This window comes from Oryza glaberrima, chromosome 3 (genome assembly GCF_000147395.1).
Source record: "Oryza glaberrima chromosome 3, OglaRS2, whole genome shotgun sequence".
In the NCBI taxonomy this organism is placed as follows: Eukaryota; Viridiplantae; Streptophyta; class Magnoliopsida; order Poales; family Poaceae; genus Oryza; species Oryza glaberrima.
The window spans coordinates 5,231,396-5,252,751 of NC_068328.1; the positions used below are offsets into that span (position 1 = coordinate 5,231,396).

The 21,356-nt window shown below is 39.9% G+C and overlaps 1 protein-coding gene across 1 annotated transcript; it reads right to left on the reverse strand.

Moving 5' to 3' along the window:
- Positions 1 to 1,730: 1,730 nt before the first annotated feature.
- LOC127767427 (QWRF motif-containing protein 2) lies at positions 1,731 to 19,738 on the reverse strand. The gene is made up of 7 exons (XM_052292767.1): positions 19,565 to 19,738; positions 5,170 to 6,535; positions 3,395 to 3,514; positions 3,164 to 3,280; positions 2,987 to 3,076; positions 2,310 to 2,417; positions 1,731 to 2,219 (listed from the first exon to the last, which is right to left on the reverse strand). Exons 2-7 carry the CDS (start codon positions 6,352 to 6,354, stop codon positions 2,151 to 2,153), a joined length of 1,689 nt encoding a protein of 562 aa, XP_052148727.1. The 5' UTR covers positions 6,355 to 6,535; positions 19,565 to 19,738; the 3' UTR covers positions 1,731 to 2,150.
- Between the last annotated feature and the right edge of the window lie 1,618 nt (positions 19,739 to 21,356).

Below are 21,356 nucleotides of genomic sequence, written 5' to 3' on the forward strand. Positions count from 1 at the left end.
ATAGGTGGGTCAAAAAAGTGCACACAACGCAAGGCCACGTTTTTGTAGTCCAGGTCTCGCTGTAAGTCTTCCTTTCTCAATTTTGAATGCTTTTTAAAGGAGTTTGAGAGTGGTGAAGTCTACTCGAATCAGAATCTACTCTATGCATAGACATTGTGCAGTCTACTCGAATCAAAGTCTACTATATGCACAGACATTCGGTCGTTGGCATGGAGACCTGTCTGATACTCTGATCTCACAGTCCAGAAATGTTTACGAGGATTGCTGAAGTGCTGAACACTTGAGTGAAAGGAGGAAAAACTTGAAGGCAGAAAGAGTGGACTTGCGCGGTTGCTACGGCAATATGTAATGCCGTCCACCAGAAAAATACCACTTGGGAAGGAAGACTCGGGACCGTGGATTTGTTTTTCTAGAGGAACCTGAAACTTTGTAGGTTTGGATTGTGAAAACGGTGAACCTAGCTGAAGATGTAAAGCTAATGCCTGCTGGCAAGCAAACTTGACAATGCCAGAATTCAGGGGGACTGCAGCCATCCCAGATCGAGCTGAAGACGTTGAAGCTCAAGGCCTAGACCATCCAAACCGGGCTAACTCATTCTGTTGGCCCAACCCAACTACTGAGTTGTGACGCAGCGTCGGTGTGTGGCCGCTGCATGCAGAGCCCACAAATCTGCACCGGCGGCTGTGGCACATGCACACGCCACATCCCGGATTCCCAGTATCCCAACCGCTGTCCCGCCGCCGCCAGCGACGGCCTCCTACCAGACGCACCGGGGGGACGGTGGCCTGCGCCAACGAGAGCACGAGGGGGTGCTGCGCGCTGGTCGGCTCGCCTGTTCGCCTCGTGGTGTTCCCGTCGCTCTCAACCGGAGGCACCCAGGCGGTTGGTGGATGCAGGCGGCTGCTGCTGCGGCGCCTGCGTCATCCGTACGTGGGCATGCAAAACGGGGGCGCCCTGACTTGACGGTGGCGGGTTGGTTTCCGCGACATGTACCATCGCCGATGATGTGACGATGCGCCAACCAAAACCTCTCGCTCTCCCACAGAACCAGGGCCTTCCATTTACGGTACGTGTAATCTTCTCATCTCCTCGGATTTTTCTTTAAAAGCTTTTTTTTAAACATTTTTTTATTTTAATTTTAAAAATAAACCCTTCCAAATTTTATTTTCAAAATCTGAACCTTACCACGTCAGTCTATCTAGCGTGACAAAACAACATTGATACACCATCTACAGCGGACGTGACATTTTTATCATGCGATGCCCAGACCGATGTGACCAAATAACAATCACGCCAGCGCCAGCAAGATCGGTGTAACTAAATAACACCAGTGTAACAATATTGTTTTGCCACTCCAGCTCAGTTGATATGGCCAAAAAGTTCGACCGATATGGCCAAAAAGTTCGGATCTAAAATAAATTTTAGAATGGTTTATTTTTAAAATTAAAAAAGTTTTAAAAAAAAAAATCTCCTCGCCCTCACGCCGCCAACCAAGTCTAAACTCTGCATTGCATGTCTCAAAATGAAATTTTGGATTTCAGTGTAGTTCAATATGTAGGTGAATTGTGTGTTCTAGGGACTTCTCGGAATCCCCAAAACTAAGGACCAATACACGTCGCACAAGGCACGACTCAACAACAGCAATCACAACAAGGTTTAGTGCGCTACGAATTAGTTCCAGGATGAGCATGAGACATACATATACCGTCTGTATACTGCCCCGGAGCAAGTTAGAATGAACAACTTGCATGTTAATTTGCCATGAAAACACCCGTATCAAACTAACAACTGTTTCCATTCCAGAATACAAAACACCAATCATCAACACGCGAGGCACGCAACACAGCAAAGCTAGGCACGCAAACGACAAGCTTTTTTCATATCTACACAAAGCTCATCCTTGGTCAACACTAGGTTCTCTGTATACATCCACTGCAGCAACTGTTGCAGGTAAAAGGGGCCATTTCTATGGTGATATGCACTCAAAAAATTACATGAATCAGCTACACTCGGTGAGATCAAAGCAGATTAGGACACACTTCACACCCAACAAATGGTTACAGCTTTTATTACCTGTAGCACAGTCTCCAGTGTGAAAAGATGAGGCCGTGTGATGTTAGTTGACCACCAATGTGGCAAGACAAACTGATCTACACCCGTGTCTGGCTCTGCTTTTGCTTTCGTTGTAGCATATGAGCTTGCAAGCTACACTGTTTAACCTGTTTTTCAAATATATAATTAACACAATGAGCCAAACAACAATATACAAGGGTACAATCAAATAAAAGTATCACAGAAATTCTCCATACATGTATTGCTGCGACCATGGACAAGAGATCTCTTGATTGATCCAACAACATTTGTTCTTGTGTTGCAAGTTTGGCAAGCTCAGACACCACAGAGCTTGTTCCTTCCACCTGAAGACCAATAAAACATGATTCAGAGGTTGCCACAGCAAATACGCCATGAATTACATGAAATGCATGCCCATGTAAGAGTCGCCTCATTGTCCAAGGCCTTACAAATCAAGTAATGTTCACATAACAGGCAAACACCTGCAGTACACCTAGCTTATGTTTACAGACAAATCGCGGTTCTGGTTAGCCAGCTTATATTCAATGCAGTGATTCAAGTTCGATATAAACATAAAAAATAGGCATGTTTTCCTTGGGATTCTAGGATTCCAACTTTCCATAAACCTGTAAATACCTCAATAGATTTGAATGCACGCTGGATCAAATATATCATTCATGAAAGATTTGCAGTTGTTAGCTGTCCACTCAGGTAATTGGCCACAAGGAAATTGTCTTATCTCTCAGATTTTATAGCTACAAAAATATATATGCCGGAAGAGTACACAACCATGTATGACCATAGCTACCCATCAGGATGGACCTAAAGAATCTACGTACTTTGCAATTTAGATATGAAAATTACATTCTTGATAAAAGAGAAATCAAGGAGAAGAAGGATAGGACATATGCACCTTAGACAACAAAGTACACATTGAGGATGCCATTGTGTGCATCACGTCCACCGCTGAGTTAACAGCTTCCTTCACACCTTGGGCATCAGCCTGCTCAGAGAGAAACATTAAAACTATCCAAAGGGGTATATCAAATCATATCAGATAACTATATTGTATTATGAAAAAAATCCTAACCTTCGCACCACCAACAACTGGAAGACGGAGAGTACTAGCCTTCAGTGCTTCGATTGCTGCTGACAAAGCACTTGAATGATGTTTTTCAATATGAGACCACTCGTCTAGATAGTATATCTGAACATGTCAAATAGAAGCACTTAGATACAATCAACTTTGCCAGAAATGCTACCAAATCCTAGTGCAAACTGCATAAATAGCTAAAACAATAATAGATATAATCTCTTTTACCTGTCTTCTAAGAATAGCGAACAGTTTGAGCTTTTGTTTTAGAAGCTGGAGTTTGCTCCTTTTAGAACTGACATTGTCTCGTAATTTTGATATTTCCTTCCATGCACTGTGCAGAGTTTTCTGAAAAATAGTGAAATAAGCAACATTAGTTAGAATAGTAGCTCAACCCTTTTTAGATTTTCATTCTATGGAGCATACAGCTCAATGTATTAAGTGTCAGAACAAATACATTTGAAAACAAATGGTTTATTCCAATGTACACAGCTATCAAAGAAAAATAACAAAACAGTGCACCTTCACATAAATCCATATCTGGAATCTAAAACAATACATTTGATTCAAAGGCATTGCCAAATTGGAACCAAAGATGGAGAAATGTAAAATTTGGTATCTAGGCTGTGTCTCTCATTAACCAAAGGCAGTACAAGGACCTAGGTGATATATCCCAGATGACTTTATTGACCAAGAAATAATTTCAATCAAGTTATCAGCCGCTAATAGTGCAATAAAGTTGACAAGTCACTAGACTACGATTTACGAGTTAAGTCATCTAAATCCTGACACTGCCAACATCCCTAGCAACATCGCGCCAGTATCCTTTTGTAACCTAACAGTACAGAAACAAAGGGGTATGGGTCCAACCATTCACACTAATACTAAAAGAAGCCTCCTTGGGCAAATCTGCCATAACATTTCTTTGAAATGTAAGGCCTGGTTTAGTTCCCAACTTTTTCTTCAAACTTCAAATTTTTCCATCACATCAAAACTTTCCTACACACACAAACTTCCAACTTTTCCGTCAAATCGTTCCAATTTCAATCAAACTTCCAATTTTGGCATGAACTAAACACACCCTAAAGCTACTGAATGCGATTGAAATGCGCTACAGCACTGGTTGTTTGAAGTGGTACATACAGAAAAAAATGGTTTAAATAAAATAATCAAGACATGACTGCAGACGTGAAAATATCTTACAGTTTCAGTATATTTGATGTGAACCAAGTAATTAAAGGACTACTGAAATTTATCTATATACAATATAGAGTAGATTCTCTCGTAATATGACACCCAAATGCCCATTTGCCCACCAAACTAAGTCCACTACAAGCACTGAACCCCACAGTGCTATTTTTATTAATACGCTTCATGGGACTTCTGAATGGATCATAAACAATCGATAGGTATGGGTTGAAGGTGAATATTCAAAACTCAATTCTTCAAAATCAGGGAGCAAGTGATTAGCAGCTCCATTGGTTCTCCTTTAGTCAAGATTTGCATGCAACGCTTGCAGCATAACACACCCTAGTTTACAATGCAACTATCGTGAGGACTAGTAAATAAGCAGCTAACCAGTCCCAACCTTTTTAGTAGTCTACAAATACCAACTTACTTATCAGGCTTCTACAGTCATCAAAGACTAATATCTCACAATAAAAATGGAACTTTTGTATTCTTTCCTCGTCTGCGAGATATAACAAATACTATGACCTCAGTAATCATATTGATCAAGCACCCCCATTGAGTTGTAAATTGTTCTGAATTCAAACAAATAATGAAACAGAATGTGCAGTTGCTGATTACAGATACCCCAGAGGCCCAAATGTACCCCCACACATTTGCATTTAGGAAGTGAAATAAACACAATAATAAAAGTGAAACTAGTAGAACATTAATTATTTTATACATAGAGTGGATAATTGGATACTATGAGTAACCAACAGTAAGAGGATTTTGGAATGTTATAACTTAAAACCAGATAGGTCAACATAATTTACCTCAGCATTGAAGCTCTGCACCAGGAGAGCTGCATCTGTCCGAGCATTGATGCATCGCCACTGCAAATGTCGATTATCGAGCAGCCGCAGCCTGTGTGCCTCCTCAATTCTGTTCTCCCCCTTTTTCGCCCTCCTCACCTCTGCAGCAAAGCTGATGATAGATGGCGCATTTGCCGGCGCCTGCATTGTGTGACCATTGGGTGATGCCTCCCCACTCCGCCCTCTTGCTGGGCTCGCCATGCCCCTGCTTCCGCGGCTTGGAGATGGAGAGCGGCCAGGCAGTCTCGGTGACATTTGACTGTCTGAGAACGATCTCCTGCCAGAGGATGATGGTAGCGGTAGCCCTGGTTCTGGAAGCCGGCGAAGGCGGCTGTTGGTCTCCTGCCAGAACCTCGCCGGCACGCTGATGCCGCGGCGTGGGGGATCACCGGCCCCCGAGTTGCTGCCGGATGAAACGCTGTCGGTGTCGGAGGATGCAGAGAGGTCGTGGGCCGCGGCGGCGGCGGCGGCCGGGTCCGAAGGGGAGAGGGATGTGGTGGAGTCGAACGCCATGGAGCGGCGGAGCAGGTGGACGGCAGCCAGGATGGAGTCCTTGCGGTCCAGGCTGCAGTCGAGGCTGCGGGCGAGGGGGTCCGACGCCTTGGGCTTCGCCGCCGGCCATCGGTGCTGCGGCCGCGTGTTCTCGGCCTCGGGCACCGACGACACGCTCTTCCGCCGCTCCGGCGTGGGCCCGCGCCGCCCGCCTGGGGACGACGGCGACGCCGCCCGCGGCGCGCGCGACGTCTGGTAGAAGAAGGACTCCCCCTGGAACGACACCGAGAGGCTCCGCATCGTGGTCGCCGTCAAGCCCCCCGAAGCCACCGCCACCGCCGCCGCCGCCGCCGCGGGGGCCGGGGTGGGCGACGTCGAGTGCTGCGGCGGGGGGGTGGACGACCTCGCGCGCTGCGCGGAGAGCGAGCGGCGGTTCGACGACGGCGCGGACGACGACGACGTCGACGACGACGACGAGGTGGAGGAGGTCGGCGACGCGGCCGCCGACAGGTAGCGAGACGAGACCGGCTTGCTGGAGCGCGCGGGGCGGCGCGCGGCGGGGGCGGAGTTGGGCTTGTCGAGGGCCGGCGTGAGCGGCGGGCGCGCGGGGTGCGCCGGATCTGGCGCGGTAGCCGCTGCCGCAGCAGCCACCATGCCGCTGCCGCGGCCGTCCAAGGAAGGAGGCACAGTGGGGAGGAGATCTAGCTACCCGCTGCCCTCCCGCGGCAATGCAGGTCCCCTCGGCTCCAGATTCGCCGCCCCCGCTCCCACTCCGGCTGCTGCTGCGGCGGCGGCGTCGGTGGCGAGCGGCCTCCGGATCGACGCGCGCGGCCGCCTGCGAGGAGGAAGAGGAGGAAGACGAGCAGCAGCAGCAGCAAAACTGGGTGAGTGGTTGATGGATGCGGAGAAGCAAGCAGAGTACTAGAGTGAAGTGGGGGATTTTTCTGCGTCTTTTTTTCTCTTCCAATGTTTTTTTTTATTTTTTTTGGGGCCTTTTGCTGTTGTTTTTACTTCTATTCTACTCGTTTTGTAATGGTAAAGGCTATACGTACTAACTTTTTCTTACTAAATTCTTACTAACACTGATATGTCATACTATAAATGTATCTAGATTTTTTTTTAACTTCTATCTACTTAAATCAAACGGTTGAGATGATGATTGTTAGTAAAAGTTTAGTAAGAAAAATTTAGGACGCGTAGCATTGCTCTTTTGTAATCTGCCTTTGGCTTTGTGTTGTGTTGTGCAGCTCTGCCGCTGATTCTTCCAGCCAGGTTGTGTGTGTGGGTGTGGCCTCCTTCTGGTTAGTGTGGCTGTCAAGCTGTCCCAGAGGAGAGAAGAGTGCCTTTTTCTTTCTCTTTGATCTTTCTAAAGTGATGCTGTTAATTAGAACATTTTACAGTATCAACCATGGGGAAATAATCCTTCTGTTTTACAATTCGATAAATTTAGTTAAGCGCAGGAATTAGACAGGAGTAGGTTACATGTTTGTCTTAAAAAAAAGTCAGCAGAAGCTACTCTATCTAAATTTATGATGTACGTCTTTTTCTTAAAATTACACGGGACAACGCAGAAACTCACAATGCACGCACACTCACCCCAATAAACACACGAGTATTGAAATGGGAGAAGATAACCAGGGTAAAACTATCTAAGACCGTTAATTTTACACGTCTTGTATTATCTAAGACCGTTAATTTTACACGTCTTGTATTATCTAAGTACACGCCTTGAATTTCAAAATGTGGGGAATGTAAATGTGATTTTTTTCCCCTCAAAATAGATTCCAACATTTGCCTCATTGGATTGACATGGAAAATAATACTGTAACTGAAGATTTAAGAAGTGGGTGATATGAATTTATGGTTTTGTTTTATGTATTCCCGTTGGTAGCTAAGGTTTAATGGAAAAAAAACAAATATGGGAAATTAAATTTTCTCAAGAAGTAAAAGGTGATTGGTCGTGTCAATTTGTTACTTGGGTTGGACAATGACATTTGTGCGGACGGTTGAAGCAAGGTGGCCAGTATAAGATTCCATATATGATGATGATTCAATGGTAGCGTTTTTACTTGAAAAAAAAAACTTGGTAAATGCAATAGCGTGATGAGAAATGGGAGCCAGGAGTGAAGTGCAAGGGTGATAAATAATAGGAAATTGGAATACATGTTTTCTCAACTTATAAAATATATATTGTATTTGAAATAGATAAATCAAACGTGAAGAAGAAAACGATCAATAAGGGACAAATTTTGGTGTTGGAAAGCCAAGTACTGGCTGAGAAGATTTGGGTAGGTTAGCTAGACTGAATATGTCTAGTAGTACTTCCTTTAGTTTAGGATGTTAGCGAACGAATCGAAGGACATTTTGTCCTGTTTATATTGTTTAGTAATTGGGTGTTTGTGCGTGTAACTTGCGGGAGGATTAGGCACACGTACCGGATTGTTTTTTGCTTTTTTAACTTTATCTTGTTCTTCAATGAAATGATGTACTCCTAATTCATTTCCAAGCTTAAAGAAGTTGAGTTGCCAAAATGCTATAGTACAATCCGTGCTGCCTTCATTTAATATGGATAATAATACATGACCTAGATCTCAAATTTTGTAGAAAAGTTAAGATACATAATTCTCCATTATGGAATTAATAAACATTTTTACTGTATTGGCTATATATGCTTGACTTGATTTCCTACCTCGTATCTACAAACAAATAGCCATCCTGCTTTGTTTGATTGCTACATGGAAAAAAAAAAAGAAAATAAGAAAACATAATAGTGTTTTTTCTAGGTAACAAAAAGTTAATTGAATGCGTGACAGGGCGATATTGATGCAAACAGGAAGGCAACGTTGTTATAAACGCGGACACCAATCACACCAAAGAAAAAAAATTATCAAAATGCTCTGCATTGTTTTGTTAGTTTTTTTTTCTTTTTTTGGTTGCTGAAAGAGAAAGTGAGAAACACCTGAAAACTTTGAGCCACGATGGTTACGCACCTTATGAATTTGACTAAGATCATCAGCTAATCAAAAGTAAAAGTAGTGGACATATAGATTTTTTTCAACTAGAGATATTTACGCTTGAATTAATATTGATGGAGGAGATAACACGAGTTCACTTCAAGGCTTGAACCGCATGTTATGTGGCCCGGTTGTGAACTCGTGTGATGGCTACTTATGATCTTCGTTGTTGGGACTGATTTAGTTTTCTTCAGTTAAACGTCACAATTATTGATTTTTATCACACCTTTGATTAAACCTAAAAAATATAGCAACAATATGGATGCCCCACCAGAACAACTCTTTAGTAGAAAAGTTCAGTGTAAATGGCTCGACGTATAAAAATTGACATGAGCAGTTTCTCCGAAAAGGATTACTTAAACAATACTAGCAAGAAACGTATAGTTTAATTTTTTTCTCTTTTGATAAATAGAAAGAGTGATGGATAGCACACAAAAGGTAAACAGGGGAAAGTTGTTTCCTTTCGCTAAAAGAAAGGTACCATCTCCAATTTCTTGTTGGACTTTCTGTACTAAATCTCCAATTTCCTAAATGGTTGTACCAAGAAGTAAGAACACACCTTAAATAACAAGTCTTTTGAAATATGATTGCTTATGTGACCCATTAGAAAGATCAATCAAGAAAGTCTGAATATTACCACTAAACTAATTAGTTGGTTTCTTTGTGATACCAAAACTGTAAAGTGATATAATCATTCGTGTCTATAATGATGAGAACTTTACTACATGTATGAGTAAAGAAAATAAAATCAAATAATTTGACCTCAAAACTTAATTGTTTATATTTGTGGAGAATAATTGTCTAGTTTTCCGATGAAGGGAAAATTGCAGGATCTGGCCAAACACATAAAGTTGGATGACCGTGTATACTTATACTTCTTAGTCTAAAAATGCTAAGAAACATCTATTTATTTTTATATTGAAAATCATGTTTATTATTTAAAAAAATATGTTGAATACGTTGTAAAACATTGACTACCAAACATTTTTAGGGTACAAATTAATACAGAAGAATAGAGGGAGTGATAATCTATAAAAAACAGTTGAGGTACTCCTTTTCCACTTGCTAATGGATCAATTAGCACAGCACACAAACTACCACCTTCACATATTTGATTAATTAATGTCATTTTCTTCCTTTTTCTCTGGTTTAGGTAAACAGTGCCTTTTTAACCACTGCTAGCTGAGAACTGCATGTACTTTGAACATCTGGCTAGCTTTGTTCCCATCTCCCCTAACCCCTCCGTTATGACTCACATCATCATGTTAACTATAGTATTTTTCGCTAAGTAGTCCTTCTCACAACGATGTTGTGGCCTCGCCTTTCTTCTCCTATAAATCGCATTGTTTGCTTGACATCTAACCTTCCTAATTTGTTTACTTGATGCTCTAATTTGTTTTCCGTCCTGTCAGGTTCAGGAGCCACTGCAGGGCCTAGTAAAACATGCCAATTGGGAAAGAGGCCTCTTCATCAAGTGACAATAATTCTCAAGCCCTAAAAAAGGCAGCCATATATTATTCAGAAGGATATTTTCCTGACATGGCTGGACTCATTTAAAATTTTATGGCGTGCCCAAAAAATGTTAGCTAAAAAATAACACCATTTAGTATTTACACAAGTGCGGGACAAAATTCAATTCCTTTGTTCCAAACTATGCCCCGGTGCTTCTATGTACTTCCTCCGGTCATAGATATAGGATGGTTAGAATAAGATTTTATCAAACTTTTAATTTTTTCATAATTAGAACATTCTTTAAACGTTTAGTTTAAAATCATAAAAAAGAAGACATCAATAGATATTTGTCTCGATAAGTGCTATCATAATATAATAAGAAAAATATATTTTACAAACCTATATTCTAATATATAAAGTTGATTGTCTGAATTTCAATATTTCGATCTAATCTTGTATTAAGCACCAAACATTTATGACCTGAGTATCTAAAGCATATATATTTTCTCGATGAAGAGAGATGTATAACTGTCGGTTGTTTAATTAGTTGTGTCCGGTATATTATTGCATCAATGTAGGCACACTAGTTCTCTGACAGATGTTATTTTAAGGTTCAGAGAGGAGAACAAGCAAGCACACTCGTCATTTGGGGAACCACAACATCACAAGGCCGTCTCGTAAACGAAAACAATATGCTATGGGAACCTAATTGCCAATCACATGTCAATTTCTTTGCCAAACTATCGAGTCTATATGATCTTGAAATTGGTCGCCCCATAATATATTGGAGCTCATCACATGGCCACTGGACAAGTGCGTGAGGCAACTTTTAATTAATTAGTGTGTGACTTGTTAAGTAACACGGGCTAATTAATTGGCAAAAAAAACAAGTCCCTAATTGGATTTGATTGATCATTTGAACAGTGGTCACCGTACGTACATACATCCTGTACATCTCTGTGTGTGCCATGGTCAGAACAGTACGTGCTTATAATTAGCAAACACTATAAATACGTCACATGCATAGAAGCAGTACTCATGCTCCAAGTTAATCAGATGGGTAGTTAGACAAGCATAGCTCACCAAACTTGGCAATACCATGGAGAAAATATACATGATCGGTAGCTCAGCTGTGCTAAGTAGCAGAGCTATCTCATCAGTCATGTTCAAGCAACCGCCCCAACTAAATGGCGCCAATACTAATTAAACATCCGTCCTTAGTATCGGTGTCATCCGGGACAGTAGAGTATACAAACGTAAACGGATATATAATGTGTTCTTGTTTCAAGAAAAAGTCATTATCTAAAAAAAAATCTGTATTTGGAAGTATTTTTTGTATGACACTAATTTTGTGGTTGCTGATAATATATTATAAAATAAAGTAGTGTTCAAAGTGGTACATTGTAATTGCGTAAAAACCTTATACGTCTGACATGACCATATAATTAGTTGATTGTCTTTTCCTCGTTAATCACGGCTAGTTGTATTGTATGTCAAAGTCAATATATGACAAAAGAAAAGTGTTAGTAGTATTTCACAGATTAAGAACTGAGCAGGTAAGTATTTTTTGCTTTGTACATAAGCTAGCTAACCATGTGTCCATGACGATAACAATCTTTTTAATTCGTCTGTATATAATATGGGGTTGCTTGAACCACTAAAGTTGCTTAGCTTAGTCTGCAGCGACTGTAAAATTAAGTACACTGCACTGTACACTTTGTAGAGTTGCTGTACGTGTAATCAGTGATGCTGTGCATTTGTCAAGTCATAAATAAACCATGCATGATCACCGGAAAGCAAAGCTAATTGCGTTAGTACGCAAATTTAATCGGTCCCTACTTGCACGCACCACCTACGCATGAAGCTACATGTCACGTCGATAAAAATGTTAGTATATTGCTCATGGCTAGCAGCTACGTCGCCTAAATCACCAATTAAATGTTGATAGATACAGAGAATTTACGTCTGAGTACTCAGTCGAGCCAGATCGGAATTAATGAATTTGTTGAATATATGGATCGACCGGGTGAATGTGCCAAACAACCTGAGAGGGAAGTTCAACTGGCCATACATGTATGTGCCACCACCGGTCCAACCATAAGTACCAAACCACTCCATTCTCTATATTTTTTTTGTTTATTTTTCAAAAGAATCTCATTTCACAGTGTTTCCGTTTTAACAAATCCCATACTGATCGCATTTCGTCACATGTTCACCTTTTGCCTACGAGGGTTTTAGGTAGGAATGGGAACGGTAACGTCTTTTTCGAAAGCGAATCTCGGTCAATCAAAAATTGAACATATTTACTTTTTTATTTTTACAAATGATCATATTTATCAGTTTAACGTCAATGACAATACAATACTAAGGGGAATTAGAAAAGGAAATCCAAGTTTATATATGGCTAGAATTGTATCACTTTTATGGAAACGATGCTTGATCTATCGGGCATGACTTTCAGGTGCAAACAGCTGTTATGTTAAAATTCCTATAGACTCTGGTTGTTGTGTTCGTCCAGCCGAAATCTATTAGACTACTACTCCTAGTGCTGCCTGCCTGCCTACTGACCGTGAAACCCACAGGCTCCCGTGGGCGAGGCTGTAAAGCGACAGCGGCCAACCAAGCCACCGGGGTCCGGAGCACACCATCTCACATTCTCACCGTCCTCCCCTCTCGCAACGCACTTTGCACAGCGATCCGCTGATGCGAACGCTGCAGTAGTTGTACACCCTCTGGTCTGGTCCCTCGGCCTCGGTCTCTCGCTGTGGATAAGAAAGAAAGAAAAAAGAAAGAAAGAAAGCTGGTGTGAAGTGGTGCTGCCTGCAGCCTGCCCTGTAAAGGGTAAGGTGGCATTAAGGTGGTGTTTGGTTGGAGGGACTAAAGTCACTTTAGTCTCTCTTACAAAAGTATAAGTCTCTAGTAGAGACTTATATTTTTGTGAGAGGGACTAAATTTAGTCCCTAGTTTCCAAACACCCCCTAAGAATCATCTTCTTTCGAGGCACACACTGCCAGGATGGGAATGGATGGATCAGTATCCATCTGCAGGCTTCAGGCACAGCCTGAAATGAACGGGATTGATTGGCCCATGCCAATGCCAGCCACGCTAGCACGATCCCTTGGCAGCAGTGGCGTTTCGGCGTTGCATTCAGGGGACCAAACCAACCAACCAACCAACGAAACGAAGAGCCGCGGGTGAACATGCCGCGCCGCGGACATCTCATCTCGCTCGCCAGCGTTGGCACGCCGCACGCTGGCCATCGAGGCAGGCAACGGCCGCATGCGCGGTGCAGCGAAGAGATCTAGAAACGGAAGGCGCGCATGGTCTCGATCGGATCGATCGGGCCGGCCGCTAGGCGCTAGCACGGCCTGGACCACGCACGGCACCGGCCGGCCTCCATCCTCCACACCTCACACTTGACCGGATATGATATTGCCTGCAACCTTGCCGTTTTCTCCTGTACGTACTCTCTGTCGTATCCGCCACCATCGGTGCTTGCTATATCTGGCCCTCCTTTCTGTCGCAGGTGCCTCGGCATGGCTTCTCCTGGATGCTTCATCTAGTACCTCCATCTCAAAATAAACCACCTTACGAAGTAAGCGTAACTTAATTGGTTATTTTTTTAAAACCAATCCATCCATATTCAAGTCTAAGACTTGACACATATACTCGTATTTATAGTTAATTATTCTTTCAGTGGTTGGTGACATATCCATCGACAGCGAGACGTTCGTGGTGACTTCGTCGATCTTAAAATATGCTAGTCCATGCACCTGTGATGACTTCGTCGATCTCAAGATATGTCAGCCTAGTCTTTCGGAGGTCTTCATAGGGGTAGGGTGTGCGTTTATATGGGTGAGTGCGTCTATATTTGTGGTGTGTTTCTAACAAAAAAATTATCCTTAGATAGATATTTTACAGTACAACAAATCTAGAAAAGAAAACCCCGCAAGCAGTAACGTTCATGAGCATTTTGAAACCACATGAAGGATCAACATGGCTCGACCTTATTGGACACTAAAAAGATCGTAGCCCCTCCTAACACACGAGCAAAGAAAAAAAACGATGGATCTTTTCAGAAAATTGAACATTTGATCCCCTCCTAACACACGAGCGAAAAGTCGGTTGATTTTTTTTCTTCAGAAAACTGAACATTTGGTTTCTGTATGAACAGTGCGAAAACACTGACCCGTTAACCTATTGGCCTGCTGAGTCTCTGTCGGGGCAGCAGTGCAGAAGCAGAACATAATGACAATGAACATGATTTGTCATCTTTGTTTCACTAATTATGGATCCATGTAGGCAGAGCCCAGTTTTTGGCCAAGTACAGTGAACCAATAGTCCACTGACAAATGGGGGGTGCTTAATTAGAAGCAAGATACTCCAAGAAAGATTCCATCCTCCCATGCATGGATGGAGCCATGCAATGTACGGAGTCATAAACATTTACATATTCCCCCAGATTTTGGACTAGAACGGATTTACAAATCCACCCCAATCATCAGCACTGTTTGGTTATCTTTGAGTTCAATTTGACTAGAGATGGTGTGTGATGATGTCAATAAGAGGCACGAGATCAGACAAGGGAAGCATCAGTAATCAGACGCCCATGATGATTGTACATGTTTCTGTCTACTGCTCAGGGTTCCAATCCCGTCATGCACATGTGTAACATGTGGAATTGCTAAAATTACTCCTATTTGTAAAGTACTCCTACATCTACATGCAGCGTAAGATAATGTCGCTAGTGTACAAAAGATACTCGATCCACTGTGGCTTTTGTTTGTGCTCTGCATGGAAATTAGTAGAGCTTGTGTCAAATTTTAGAGCCAAATTTGCCCCTCAACAGATTACCTTGCGTCCTTGCCAATGGCACGCAGGACTCTGAATCAGTAACGAGTGGTTTAGCATGGCAAATCATCAAATCCCCGACCTAAGTGCATGGCCAATATTTCTCCTAAATTCCTCCCAAACCTAAAAGTAGAGGGTTTTAGGTGAAAAAAAAAATTGTTCCAATTGATCCTTAGTAGCATGACCAACACCCTCCTTAATCTAATAACTAGCATGGTGGCCCGCGCAGATTGTGCCGCTAGTATCATTACATTTTCTCTCATATAATAGCATATATGTTTTCTCATTATATTATTAAAATATATTAAATGACAACATAATTTTAAATTTTGCAATAACTTTACGAAACTACTAATGTATAATATTTATATTGTATTTTATATATGTGTTAGTTATTAATTATTTTTAATATCAAATTTTAGTTATTTGTAAATTATATATATATATATTCTTATATGGACTCTAGACTTGTCTTTTAATATTTATTTTTTTAATTCTAAATTTTTATTATTTCTAATTGTATTTCTATGTGGACTCTAAACTCATCTTTCAATATTCTTTAATTTTTAATTTCAAATTTCAATTACTTCTAAATTATATTCCTATATTGACTTTAAACTCTTCTTCCCATTTTTTTCTTAATTTCGAATTTAAGTTATTTGTAAATTGTATTTTTATACGGACTCTAAACACTACTTTTCATTTTATTATATTTATTCTGATTTAAGTTAGTTTTAAATTCCTACATGGAGTCTATAATCTACTTCTAATATTCCTTATTTTTAAATTCCGAATTTCTTTTTTTTCTCAATTGTATTTCTATATGGACTCTATACTCTACTTCTAATATTCCTTATTTTTAATTTCGAATTTCTATTATTTCCTAATTGTATTTCTATATGAACTCTATACTCTACTTCTAATATTCCTTATTTTTAATTCTAAATTTCAGTTATTTTCTAATTGTATTTCCATATGGACTCTAGTCTACTCTTCTAATATTCCTTATTTTTTTAATTTCGAATTTCAACTATTTCTAAATTGTATTTTTATATGGACTCTAGTCTCCTCTTCTAATATTCATTATTTTTTAATTCTGAATTTCAGCTATTTCTAAATTGTATTTCTATATGGACTCTGTTTTTTTTCTCTCCGATTAATGTGAGAATTTCTAGGTCATAAAAGCGAACGTGGAGACTCCTTTTTATTCCGAATTTTAGTTAGTTTTAAATTTCTATATGGACTCTATACTCTACTTCTAATATTCCTTATTTTTAATTCCGAATTTCAATTATTTCCTAATTGTACTTCTATATGGACTCTAGTCTCCTCTTCTAATATTCCTTATTTTTTAATTCCGAATTTTAACTATTTCTAAATTGTATTTCTACATGGACTCTAGTCTCCTCTTCTAATATTCCTTATTTTTTAATTCCGAATTTCAACTATTTCTAAATTGTATTTCTATATGGACTCTGCATTTTCTTTTTCTCTGATTAATGTGAGAATTTCTAGGTCATGAGAACGAACGTGGAGGCTTCGTTTTCTATTCCTTTAATAATATAATAGATTCCCAACCTGTCTTCCAATAATACAGGTTCGTAACTCCGGATATCTCGTTACCCACTTCCGGCATCGCCCAGTGATCAGATCCGTCCCCCTCCTCCCACTTCTCCCCTTCCTTCTCCCCTTATTCTCTACTACAGTACACCACAAATTTTTTTAAAAAAAACAAAAGTTAGAAAAATTTATGTATAGAAATCCTATATATAAAAAATTTGAATTCAAATTCAAATTTGAATCGGGTATGTAAACTTTTGACTTAAAAACTTTGGATTTATAAACTTTAGGTGTATAAACTTAATATGTATAGAAATACTATATATAGAAAATATTTGAATTCAAATTCAAAATTGAATCAGATATAATTCAAATTCAAATTTGAAACGGGTATATAAACTTTTGACTTATAAACTTTAGGTCTATAAACTTTAGGTGTATAAACTTTAGATGTATAGAAATACTATATATATATATATATATATATATATATATATATATATATATATATATATATATATATATAAATAAAAAAGTTTATAAACTTTAGGTCTATAAAATTTGAATAAATTCAAATTCAAATTTGAATTGGGTATGTAAACTTTTGACTCATAAACTTTGGATCTATAAACTTTAGGTGTATAAACTTTAGATGTATAGAAATATTATGCATAGAAAATATTTGAATTCAAATTCAACTTTGAATCGGATATAATTCGAATTCAAATTTGAAACGGGTATATAAAATTTTGACTTATAAACTTTAGGTCTATAAACTTTAGGTGTATAAACTTTAGATGTATAGAAATACTATATATAAAAAATATTTGAATTCAAATTCAAATTTGAATCGGATATATAAACTTTTAAGTTATAAACTTTTGGTCTTTAAACTTTAGATGTGTAAACTTGAGGTGTATAAACTTTAGGTGTATAAATTTACTAAAATAGGAAAGTAATGCGGTGCCAAAAAAAAAAACCAGGTGGAGGGGTGAAGGGAGGGAGGGGGGAGGGGATCGATCGCTACCCCATGGGCAGGGTGATCGATCGCCCATTAGAGTTTCCGACTTCAAGGAGCAAAGATAACTTCGCACGGAGAAAAAATAACGCAGTTCGCGCATAGAGGCGGTGCGGTGATACCTCGTTCCCCACTTCAAGGAGCAAAAATAACCGCGCACAGAGCAAAAATAACGCGGTTCGTGCATAGAAAAACTAATTTTCTCTATTGGTAGTTAAAGGGAGGGTCCACTTTTCATTATAGGAATTCAATTTTAGTCTTTCTCCGGGAGAGATAGGTTTTCTCGCTTTCTACATTCAGTTTAGAAAATCCAAAACACATAGTTTTTGGAATTAATTATTGGAATACTTTTGGTGATGCTCTAACCATCTGCTTAAGAATTGGAGTTTCCTTCAAATTTGGTCCCCACAAGTTTGGGGCCGTGCTCGCTCCCGATTCCTCGCTCGTAGCTTCTTCCCACCGTGCAAAGAGAAGGGGAATCTAAGCACCAGCTGCAAGAGATATCGCAGTGCGGGAATTGGGGGAGCTCACCTTTTTTATTTCATTTCAGGGACTTAAATGAGGATATCTCTTGAAGAGAAGGATATTTTCATGCCTTAAATTCTCATTATAGATTTTTTTTTTAAAGAGAAGAGATTTAGGAGATTGGATTTAGAGGAACAGTCGGTCATGCTCTAAAGAGCGACAAATAATTAAATTTTCCAATTGTGGATAATGAAAATGGTTTGTATCTTCAGCCATAGGAGCAAATTGGTAATGTTATATTTTAAAAAAAAATTATAATCTTCGAGAGGTACTAAAAAGTAAAAAAAAAAAAGAAATTTCTGTATTTCCTAGTGTCGGAGGTACCAAAAGATATAAAATTTTAATAGAAAATATGATATCTCTCGATATACCTCCTTAAGAACTAACAAATCACTCTACATTTTAAGTTAGAGCCATTATCTTAAAAGAATATTTTAAGTTACAGATGACTATCTTCAAGAGAATTTCTGCTGATCAGGAGGTGCAACTTCAACGCAAAAAACCCCCAGATATCGCAACACTTTTTTTTTCAGTACTTGGAGAAGCTAATACCGGTTTCAGAAAAGAAAACAAAAGGTCCCTATTCAGATGGCGATTAGCAGCATACAATACATACATGACGACATGAAAACTACGTATGTACGCTCCTCGGCGACAGGGATGCGGCAACGATTTGGGAGCGTGAGTGAGCGTCGCTGGACGCTTCGCGCGTTCTCTCTTCTTTAGCCTCTTGCACGTAGCCGTTTGCTTCTCGCCGTATTTTTGCATGTGAGATTGCGAGCGACACATCACGGTGTTCCTGCTGCTGACACGCCGATCGATCGGCCTCGTTCTGAAAGCGCCAGGACACCAGCTGCTGGGAGTATATAAGCACTGGGACTTGTGATTATTACGTGTAGATTTCATGTAATCGAGTTGGTTAGTGAGTGGTTCTGAGGAAGCTATTTTGGGCATGAATGATTATGTTGTTTTTTTCCCCCAAAGAGAAGATTTATTGGTTATTAGTAGTTTAGTACTTTTTGAATGAACTTTGCTGTTGATAAGTGAAAATTCTTTAGTCTGAACTTTAATTTGATCCCTCTCTGAATTCTGCTGCAATACGGAAATGCAGCTGAACATTCTGAATACTAATCAAAACCTCAACTTGGAAGTCATTCTAAACTGGTCGAATGATCAGAGCATCTATTGGGAATCTTATTGGCTAACTCGTCATCAAGCTTAGCATGAAACAGTGAACAATTTTGTCACGCAGACAGGATGCGGTTTAAGTGCAATGCATTAAAGAAGTAGGAACAACAACAGGCAATGCCAAATGTCATTGAAAAAAGAAGATCAGAGCCCAGAGGGCATCTCAAGATTCCGAAGAGAACGAATCAAACACAAAAGCTGCGATATAAAAGCAAATCTGAACTTTGAAATGTTGAGAAGGTTTTAGCAGTAGTACCTGAGTTGGCAATGCAGATTGCAGAGTTCCCACAGATGATCAGGTTGGGAGAAGCTTAGAAGGTGACTGAAACTGCAGCCTCCCAGACCAGCTGCTCAATTGATCTCTTAAGAAAAGAGCCTCCAAAACCCAGCAAGAAGCAGCTTTAGTGCCCTTAAAAGCAGCTATTATTTGCAGATTAAGCTAAGTGAGCCCCCTCATACAGTTCCCTTCCCTCTCTAAATACCTTTCCCTGTCCTCTCCTCCTTTGCTTCTAAGGAGGTTCTTGCTCCCTTTTTATTCTCTTTTATTCAATCCTGGGGTCACACGGTCTCTTCTTTAATTTACAGGTTGGAACAGTGTATCTACTTTCTCATGAACATAATTTTCTCAGTATTAGCCACTGAAGAAAAAACTCTTATCACATTACCATTTGGCCATGTGCTTGTGCATGTGCACTAGTGTACAAAGGTGTGACTGGTATCTGACTTCTGCTCATCCACACAGTAAAGTGGCAGCATCTTTTTTAGAAGAGCTGGACCTTTGTAAGTACTGATCACTGACTAGCTCATCAAGATTTGCAGATTATTGCAGGGTTCTTGCTGCAGTGATTAGTCTCTGGGAAGTACTGAAATGTTATTACTGCCTATGACTTTGGTTACTCTGAATATCTAACATTGAAGAACACTGAAGAAAGACGAATAGTTCATGGACCCTTACGGCAACTGCTTTGAGGCTTTTACTCAACTCATGTATTAGTACCAAGTACTGTACTGTACTTAGATGCTGCTTACTACGGCAACTGGTACACTGCAGTATTCAGCTGTATTTAAATACATGTACGTAGAGAGAAGCATTTAAGTTTGATGTCTTGCGTATGACCCAACAATTAGAAGTGGCTTGACATTATAGCTCATAAGTTTTAACACTCAATCAGAAGAAGCATCTAGGAAAAGAAGCATCAAGAGCTGCTACTTATCTTTACATGACTTAACACTGACTACTGCTGAAAGATCTGTGGGATACTGGGATGCATGTATGCGTAATCATACTCAAAACCCTTGCTAACCTGGGCATGGCTGGCATAATTGTTTATGATGCCTTTGCATCAACACTGGCGTGACTAGGACGATTGCTCGTGACTTTCGGATAAGGAAGGCGCAACTCAATTTGGAATGGAAGTATGGAACAGCTAAGCTTGTGCCCAGAACTGGACTCGTTTGCTCACACTTCCATGCAGCATCCAGCTGAACTTGACACTGCTTTGAATCAAACTGAATGCATTGCTTGGAGGATATGCAATTGGCAATGATTTACTCGTTACTAGGGCTTTTCTGAAAACTAGCAAAATGCACGTAATTTACTATGGTAAAATGCATGTGCTTATTTCAATATATGTTATTCATTTGATTCAAATAAATATTAGACTGTTGCATAATATCAGAAATAATTAGGAATTGATTTATAAAACGTGTAAAGGTAGTGGTAGTGAGCCGGTGGCAAAGTTACCATCACCGCTATCCTCTTTTATAGTACTACAGAAAACACAATGAATCATAAGTGATGTAAGGGTATAAGGGTATGTTCGAGATTTTGTATATACATGAGGAGCTGTAGATATACATTAGAAGTTTTTTTCAAAGTAGCCTTTCACGTACCAGTTTTTATGAGGAGTCAGAAATAATTACGAAAAATAAGAAAAACGGAACGGTCCTGGCTGTTATCACTAGAGGACGTCCATCAGTCATAAAGATTCATGATTATGCTTAGCCAACGTTTGGATTGCAATCGTGACTAATGGATTGTTCTGAAA

Bases quoted from the DNA above. Each gene is read 5' to 3' on its own strand.
- LOC127767427 (XM_052292767.1), bottom strand. From the start codon at position 6,354: ATGGTGGCTGCTGCGGCAGCGGCTACCGCGCCAGATCCGGCGCACCCC. The intron at 2,418-2,986 runs GTGCATATGTCC...ATTGGTCTTCAG, and splicing joins TGTGTACTTTGTTGTCTAAG to GTGGAAGGAACAAGCTCTGT. The intron at 2,220-2,309 runs GTATGGAGAATT...TTTGAAAAACAG, and splicing joins CCATGGTCGCAGCAATACAT to GTTAAACAGTGTAGCTTGCA.